The 7034-nt window shown below is 46.6% G+C and overlaps 1 protein-coding gene across 2 annotated transcripts in view; it reads left to right on the forward strand.

The window, feature by feature from the left end:
- The window catches only part of Dhx35 (DEAH-box helicase 35), a 64088-nt gene that overhangs the window by 17459 nt on the left and 39595 nt on the right, over positions 1–7034 (forward strand). Inside the window, exons 5-6 of one of the 2 annotated variants that reach the window (XM_021192165.1) lie at positions 4201–4325; positions 6213–6274. In XM_021192165.1, coding sequence (XP_021047824.1) covers positions 6228–6274 — 47 coding nt within the window. In that variant the 5' untranslated portion in view covers positions 4201–4325; positions 6213–6227. The remainder of the gene's footprint in view (positions 1–4200; positions 4326–6212; positions 6275–7034) is intronic. The other variant, XM_021192162.2, reaches the window with a different exon arrangement.

Below are 7034 nucleotides of genomic sequence, written 5' to 3' on the forward strand. Positions count from 1 at the left end.
GGAGTCAGATCTTGTTACGAGATGGTTGTGAGCCACCATGTGGTTGCTGGGATTTGAACTTAGGACCTTCAGAAGAGCAGTCGGGTGCTCTTACCTGCTGAGCCATCTCACCAGCCCCAAGGAGTCTAACTTCTTGAGTTCTTTGTATATATTGGATATTAGCCCTCTATCGGATGTAGGATTGGTAAAGATCTTTTCCCAATCTGTTGGTTGCCGTTTTGTCCTATTGACAGTGTCCTTTGCCTTACAGAATCTTTGCAATTTTATGAGGTCCCATTTGTCAATTCTTGATCTTAGAGCATAAGCCATTGGTGTTCTGTTCAGGAACTTTTCCCCTGTGCCCATGTGTTGGGACTTTTCTCCACTTTCTTTTCTATTAGATTCAGTGTATCTGGTTTTAGGATCCACTTGGACTTGAGCTTTATACAGGGAGATAAGAATGGATCAATTTGCAGTGAGTTAACTTTTTATGTCACTGAAAGATGACTTAGCTAAAAATTGGAGCAGTTTTCCCTGTGTGTGGTTTGAAATCCCAGCTCTTAATCAGTTTTCATTTTAGCTCCAAGTTTGTAGCTACAGAGAACCTCCCGTGTAAAGTTTCAAGCTTTCTCTTGATAGAGCAAAGAATGCTTAAATTAACATGAGCAGCGACATGCTGCTACGATCCAAAAGCTGAGTCTCAGAGATGTGCTGTGCACGCAGACTGAGCCCAAGAATGGACTCCAGAAGTTGTGCTGGATCTCTGTGAGAGGCAGATAGTAAGGAGGTCACTGGTCTCACTGGTCCAGGTTTGACCTCCAGACCAGGCTCTCGTCCCTCCAAGATTTGGGACCATAGAGCCCATGTGTTTGTAGAGGTGAGAGTGTTTTGCTGTATCTCACCTGGTGTGCTGCACAGGGTCTCAGGTCCAGCTTGCCATGGAGCAGTGGTTTGCTGACTGGGATCTGTTGAGTTTGATGCACTTGTGGAGATTACAATGTGAGCAGTAGAGGAAAAAGTTTATTAAGCCAGCAGAGGGTCAGCAGGACGACTCGACAGTGAAGAGGCTTGTTGCCAAGTCTGATTATCTGAGTTTGATTTCCAGCACCCATCTGGTGGAGGAAGAGAACTGTCTCCCACAGGTTGTCCTCTGACCCTCAGAGGTACGCTGTGACACATGGACCTACACATTTACACATACTTAGAATAAATAAATATAGATAAATAAACAAAGCCAACAGAGTACAACCCTGTGTGATTATAAATGGTGGAACAAAAAATGGTTGAGAATAATCTTACGTACATAGCTAATGTATCTATGTATTTATTTGAAGATGAGAAGGTTGTGCCCATAGCCTATTCTGGTGTGGAACTGGCAGACTGCCTGCTTCAGCCTCCTGGGTATTAGTATTATAGATGTGTGCCACTACACTCAGTTAAAATCTTAAGAGCAATTTCATTATTTTTAGTTGTGTGTTTGTGTGAGCGCTGGTGTCCATGGAGGCCAGACACTTTTCTCTCCTCGGAGCTAGAATTGGCGGCAGTGTGGGCCACGGAATGTGCTGCTGGAACAGGACTTGGGTCCTCTGTAAGAGTAGCATATGCTCTTAATGACCAAGCCTCTCCAGTGCAAACAGACAAGCGCCCATGCACGCACCCATGGTTTTCATATGCACATACAAATAGCCAGATAGCAAGAGTAGCCGAGCTTGGTTCGCTTCCTACCACAGCATGGTTGTTTTTAGTGAGACGGTTGGCTCATCTGTTCTCACTCTTCCCAGCTTCTTCCCTGCAGGCTCCCAGTATCTCCTCACAGATCCTCTGGGCCTTTTTCTGAGATGTGGAGGGTTAGCTCAGAACCACCATGATAGCTAAGCCTCCTGGGAAACGCTGGGCATGGAGAGGTACACCCTCCAGAGGCAGAGCCGAGCAGGGTGCGTCTCTGTTTTCATAAGACGTTTTGAAACGCTGAGTGGTGTGAACTGGCTGCTTGATGATTGATTCAGTGTGGATCTTGTCAGATCTATAATTTCAAGTCACTGGGTGAGGCTACTTCTGATCTTCATGTGCTTGTCAGTTTCTTATGCATTGGCGGCAGATAGTGCCAGGCCGCACTTGGTAGGGACGGCTGAGTTCAGGGCTTTTCTATGCTCCTGAGACTGGGCTGCCTCAGGTCCCTTCTTGGAGCAACTGAGTTCCAAGCTCAGACTAGGGACTGTGGGGCTTGGGGCTGCCTGTCTGAAGGAGAGTGACATACCTGCTTCCTCTGGCTGGGTGTCCTGAGTCCTGGAGTCTCATGGCTTAACTTTTTTCTTTTCAGTCAGGTAGTGTAAATAGCAAATGTGGGACTTTCATTGAAACAACCGCTAGTAAGAGTAATCGCCCCTTTACACTGGTTTGCGCTTTGAGGTTGTGCCCTTGAGTCCTCTCCTCTCCAAGTAGCTGGGTTTACAGGCACGAGCCACTGCCTGGCTTTTATTTCAGATTTTTTTTTATTAGTTTGTAAACTTTGGTCTTTTTGAGATGGTTTATGGATCTAGCTACATGGGTTTTTTTTTTTAACTTCTCTCTCTCTCTCTCTCTCTCTCTCTCTCTCTCTCTGTGTGTGTGTGTGTGTGTGTGTGTGTGTGTGTGTGTGTGTACATGTGGGTATTGAGACTAGAAGACAACCTCAGGTGTCATTTCTCAAGTGCCACCTTGTCCTTTGGAGGCAGGGTCTGTCTTTGGTCTGGAGCTCACTGGAAGGCCAGCCTTAGGAATCCACTGGCCTACATTCTGGCATTTTAATATCATATCTCCACTCCTGGCTTTGGTTGTGGGTGAACTCAGGTCCTCATGCTTGCAAAGCCAACGCCCGGCCATCTCCTCAGCATCTCCTCTCCCCCTTTAAGATAGTCTTGCTGTGTTTCCCAGGCTAGCCTTGAACCTTTGATTCTCCTGTCTCTGCTTCCCAGAGCCTGGGGTTATGAGCATGTGCCACAGACCTTCTTAAGCTGCCCTTCCATTTGTAGAGTGCCCAGGGTAGTCCTCATACTCCCGTGCTTTATCTTCTTTACATTGTTATGGCACAGGGATCCTCCATTAGTCTTTAAAGACACTTGTCTGTCCTTTTTCAAAACCAAGTTCTTATTTGCATTGGCTTTTAGGAGTGCTGGTAACTGGAACATGTTTGAGAATTGAGTTAGGCATTTGGCTTTTGGAATATGTTGGCTTCCAAAGAGAGGATGAACTTGGCCCACTTCTGTTCAGTCATCCTGGTCTCCTGCCTTCCTAGGTCCATCCTATTTTAAGGTGTGTGACCATGAGAAGTTGTCCATTGTTGTGTGGTCTAGCAGTGTGTGTGTGTGGGGGGACTCACTGGGTCCTTTCCATCCCTTCTTTGGTACCAGATTCAGAGCTGAGTTCTCCTCCTCTTCCTCCTTTTCCTCTTCTTCTTCCTCTTCTTTCTCCTCCTTCCTTCTTCTGTGCCCTTCTTTTCCTCCCCTTTATGAGGATCAGAACTCAGACCTTTTGCAAGTGTGGTACCACCAAGCTGGTGTTAGATTTGAATCCACGGCTTATCTGAAAAGACTGTAGTGTTTGGAGTTTTAATTTTTCATATTGGCTTAGATCGTTTGAATTTGAATTCAGAATTTTGAATTGTCTCTCTCCCTGTCTGTCTGTCTTTCTCTCTCTCTTTTCCTTTTTTCTTCTGGTGCTGGTCATTTAGTCTGGGGTAGGTAGCCACTCCATTCATGGTAGGTACACATGGTAGGTACACATGGTAGGTACACATGGTAGGTAAACACTCTACTCCTGAACTACACCCACAGCTCAGTTTCCTTTCTATTGATCTGTAAAATCATTGTGTGATTTTTCTCTTATTTTATATACTTTCTGCTTTTTATTTATTTATTTATTTTTTTGATTTTGAGGCAGGGTTTCACTGTGTTCCTCTGGCTAGCCTAGGAGTGCTATGTAGACCAGTCTGGCTTCAAACTCACAGAGACCCTCCTGCCCTGGGATTAAAGGCATTCACCACTATGCTTAGCTCTTGCTTACTGTTTTAAGTTGTCCCAAGACGATGACAGAATGGAGAGATGTATCATTTGATCAATCAGTATTCACTGCTCTCTAATGACCTGTCTCTTTTCCTCTCATCGTTCACATACTATTTGATATGACCTTTAAGTTTTCTGTAGTATGTGCTCTGTGTAGTAATTGGTGTGTCTCTATTTTCAGCATGATCTTTCTTCCCAAAGGTTGCAGGCAGAGTAGCTGATGAAAGGGGTGCGGTGCTGGGCCACGAGGTGGGCTACTGTATCCGCTTCGATGACTGCACTGACCCACTGGCCACCAGAATTAAGGTGAAGTGCTCAGAGTGACTTCTTGGGTGGACTAGGGAGGGGACTGGGGACATTCGTCTTCTGCGAAGATCAGAGTTGTTTGAATGAGTCCTTGCGTTTTAGCACAGAGAAGAACACAGAAGTAAGATTTGTCCCTGGTCTAGGCTTGGGCGGTCAGTGCCCCACCCTTCCTGTGTCCACTGCTGATGGTGTGAGGATGCAGAGTTCCCTTTTCTTATGTGCATGCTGTAAATACAGAGACAAAGCTGTGCAGACAAACTCAGGGGGGACTGGTGTAAACTGGTCCAGAGTGGGATTCATCGTGGCTGACTAGTTAGAGCTCTCTAAGTCATGAATTCTGTCTCAGCTATACTTGACATAATAGCTAATAATAAAGTAATTAACATAGTGATAATTGGTGGGAATCAGTTCAACAGAGTCTCCTGCTCACCACTGTGCTAGAACCATGGTTAGATGCTGCAGTAGAGCAATGAGCAAGGCGCCCTGATGAGATGGAGCGAGGGCCTTAGACCCCAGTGCCTTCCAGACTGGAACATAGCAATTACAACTGTTCAGACACTCGAAGTGAACACTGTAGCCATTTGTAAGAAAATGGACCTTGGCCTAGCTAGGGTTTCTGTTGCTGGGATAAAACCATGACCAGAAGCAACTTGGGGAGAAAGGGTTTGTTTCAGCTTACTGCCTGTCGTCCATCATCCAGGGAAGTTGGGAGGAGCACAAGGCAGGAACTAAAGCAGGGCCCGTGGAGGGATGCTGCCTACTGGCTTGCTCATCCCGCTCTCTTACACACCCAGGACAAAGTGTTCAGGGGTGCCAGTACCCACAGTGAGCTGGGCTCTTCTCCGTCAGTCTTCAGTCAAGAAAATGCCCACATACTTGCCCACTGGCCAGCCTGGTGAGGGAATTCTCCCAGTTGAGGTTCCTCTTCTTAGATGACTCTAGTGTGTGTCAGGCTGATATAAAACTAACCAACACAGACCTTGTTTTCCAAATTTTTGTTACCCATGTTGTCAGTTAAAGATCATGTGTTTATGCCTTATTTGTATGTAACCAGTTAACACTGGGTGGGTGATAGGTCAGGTGACACTTTAGATCCATGAGAAGCTCTGTCTGAAAAGACTCATTGTAGAATTTTTTGCTTTTGTGAGTGACATTTGGTACCAGGGCTAAGCAAACTATCTTAGAAACATATCCTACTCTTAGATTCAAGGGGCGATGACACTGAGGGACATGCTTAGCCTTGTTAATGCACTGACTGTTTTGGGGTGAGAATAACAGCACCCACTTGTTACTGCTCGTTTCTGAAGCTGTTTTATTTAGTGCTCATTAGTCCTACGTAGTTTTAAACATACTTGGTGAAATAGTTGTATCATGTCATATGAAGGGTGAGGACTGAGGCTCAGAAATGCAAGCTCTCAGGCTGGGTTTTCACAGCAGGTAGAAGTCGGGCCGGCTAGTAGTAAGGCCAGGCAGGCACCGTAGAAGAGGAGGCTCTGGCAGGGTGGCTTAGCCCACGCTCTTCTCTGCAGCTCTGTTGGTGGAGGTTGAGGTTGAGAAGATGCTGAGGAGTTATCCCAGACTCACAGCTCATTAACATAGCAAGTCATGGTAAACAGAGACTCACTGTTGACTCTTCACTGATTGCCATTGATGCTCATTAACATAGCAGCTAGGTCAGGTAGCACAGAGACGGTGTCGAAAGGTCTGCAGCCCAGTGTGGGATCTGTCTGTTTGTTTGTTTGTTTGTTTGCCAGTGTTGAATCAAGCCACCGGGATGTCTCTCCCTGTGCTGTCTGGGATCGCTCTTGCATGTGAACAGAGGTTACACTTGAACTTGTACCATCAATGTAAATAAATTTCTCTATCTTTGTATTTTTATTGTTTTAGTTCCTTACAGATGGCATGCTGGTTAGAGAAATGATGGTTGATCCACTGTTAACAAAATATAGGTAAGCATGAGCTCCCGTGATTCCCTAATGTTTCCACAATGCACTTGTGCACTGGCCATCAGTAGGGTTAGCAGCTGAGATTCGATCTGCTCAGCTGCCCTCAGCGTCTTCTTTGCTGATGGTGGCTCTTTCTGCCCTTGGTGGATAGTGGTGCCTCGTATTGGCAGCAACAGTGAGTACATTGAGTAGACAGACACCGACGTGAACAGACAGGCCGGTGCGCATCTGTCACTAGAGCACCTGCTGCCTTGGCTTTGTTCATCATGCCTTTGACATGCTCCGGGAATTGTAGTAACTACAGGACCTCAGCCTGCAGAGATGTGACTAGCCAGTGTTGGGACCTCCTCACCCTGCTCTTCATTTCGAAAAGCTGGGGATGGATCGTGGGGTCTCACACATGTTTGGCGAGGGTCTCACTTCTGCCCTCTGGACAGTGTTCTGTTGAGTGCCATACACACAGTCCAGAGGGGGGCTGAGCTCGTCCTTCTTCTTAGTGTCTTTGCCCATCACAGGGAGTGCTAGCTACCCTGCGGCTCTGGGATTTGAGACACGATGTCCCACTCCTCTCCCTGCCTGGCACATGGGGTTCACAGCTGTCCTCTGTCTTTGGCTGTTCTCTGGCTTAGCATTGTTGAGGTGCCTGGGCTTTGTTATCCAATGTGTTCTCTGGGGCTACAGATCATACATACCAGTTAGAACCAGCTGTTAAGTTCTGCTGGAGCCGGGCGTGGTGGCACACGCCTTTAATCCCAGCACTCGG

Source organism: Mus pahari, chromosome 3 (genome assembly GCF_900095145.1).
Source record: "Mus pahari chromosome 3, PAHARI_EIJ_v1.1, whole genome shotgun sequence".
Classification (NCBI taxonomy): domain Eukaryota; kingdom Metazoa; phylum Chordata; class Mammalia; order Rodentia; family Muridae; genus Mus; species Mus pahari.